Here is a 1,596-nt window from a genome sequence, read left to right on the forward strand (position 1 = left end):
CGCAGTGGAGTTGTGCCTGCTGGTGGTAGTGCTACTTCATGTGAGTGGAGCATCATTGGCTTGATATTCGTCTGCCAATGAACAAATGCATCTGCATAGTCGTGATGAATTGTACGACAGATCTTCGAGGCGAATACACGTACAGGTGACCAGAAAGCTTATTCCGGTCATATGTGGAAGTGTGACACTGATAGATGGCATGGAGTGTTAAGCATCCCACATGAGGAAAACAGAGAATGGATACTATGTAACAGCCGCTTATCCCAAGGTCGGAGACAACAACCACATCTCGAAGCCCAACATTGCGACCTCGGAGTACCTTCTTCTCACGAAAGTCGTGCAGATGCGCTGAATCGATAACCCCGAACATCATGCTGTGGCCAGCACTTTCGTAGTCATCCTACCGCCCCTCGAAGAGGACTTCTGAAATGTCGTTCGGCGACACCAGGATCGGCACAAGCGGTGTAGGGCAGCCCACGATGACGGTGATGAATGGGTCAATCTTAGGATAAGAAAGCTTCGTCGTAGTATAGCTCACCTGGGGGCACGACCTCTTTTTGCCTTGTTTGGCTAGCTCGAACCGCGTGTCAACGACGTCTCCAGAGTGTCCTCCGTTCTGCTGGGCCCTGCTTGACTGTCTGCATCCGTGACCGTCGTCACCGTCGCGACGTCCGACTCGCTGATGCGGTGACTGGCCACGTCTTGAGACAGCCCGGTCGACTCGGAGATGTGCAGGTCCGACTGTGAGAGTCCGAAATCCAGGTCGGCAGGGATCATGTCAATCGCTGAACAGAGCCGGGCGAAATGTGCCGGCATCTAGGAACGGTAGACGCTCTTTGTGAACTTGTACGTCGTCCATTTCTCCTTGCCATCCATCTCGGTAAAGTCGAACTTGCGAACCGGGTGGCGATGATAGGTGGTCTTGTTGCCGTCGATCACCGTATAGTAACCGTAAATGCGGACCGACTCGTGATCATAGAAGATGGAAAAGGCAAGAATCTCCCGATCGACCTCCTTTTCTCGATAGACCAGGCAGAACAGCTCGACCACACTACGCACCGCCAGCGTCATACTATGCGCGTTCTGTCGATCGGCCACGTCTAGTGCCGCCGCGCCACACTTAACCTCGCAGGTCGAGAAGGGGAAGTAGAGGTAGTACGTACCTATAAAGAACGACTACTCGGTCAGCTTACCCATAAACGGCTAGAGCTTCTGCAGTCGCTCGTCGGTAAAGGCCTCGCGCCGAAACCCCACGCCGTAGTCTGGTTAGGGCCGCGGCTTAGTGACGGGGATACTGTTATTCCAGCCTTCGTTAACACTCTCAATCAGGCAAGCAAGCTCTTCAGCGCCGTAAGCCGCGAAGTTCTCGGCAGAGGGTACTAGCAACTAGGCGATATCCCGAATAACCCGAGATTCATTCCTGTCTCGAATATTGCGGCATGTAGTGTCGAAGACGTTATCCCGAAACAGAGATTCTTAAGGCACTTCTTACTCGTTTCCTAATAGGCTCTGTACGAGCTCTTTGCTTTTCTCGACGATACCGCGGTCCGATTTGTCTAAAAAGCTGCCTTTGGTAGCTAGCAGCACCGTATATCG

At 52.8% G+C, this 1,596-nt stretch overlaps 1 protein-coding gene across 1 annotated transcript; it reads right to left on the reverse strand.

Moving 5' to 3' along the window:
- Window positions 1-816: 816 nt before the first annotated feature.
- PMZ80_010587 (uncharacterized protein) lies at window positions 817-1,197 on the reverse strand (the record flags this gene model as incomplete). Its single annotated transcript, XM_064878976.1, has 2 exons — window positions 817-1,163; window positions 1,194-1,197. The coding sequence occupies 2 exons, from the start codon at window positions 1,195-1,197 to the stop codon at window positions 817-819; spliced, it is 351 nt and encodes a 116-aa protein (XP_064725377.1).
- Window positions 1,198-1,596: the final 399 nt, after the last annotated feature.

The sequence above is a fragment of the Knufia obscura genome (genome assembly GCF_036327395.1).
Source record: "Knufia obscura strain CCFEE 5817 isolate CBS 148926 chromosome Unknown scaffold_18, whole genome shotgun sequence".
Lineage (NCBI taxonomy): Eukaryota > Fungi > Ascomycota > Eurotiomycetes > Chaetothyriales > Trichomeriaceae > Knufia > Knufia obscura.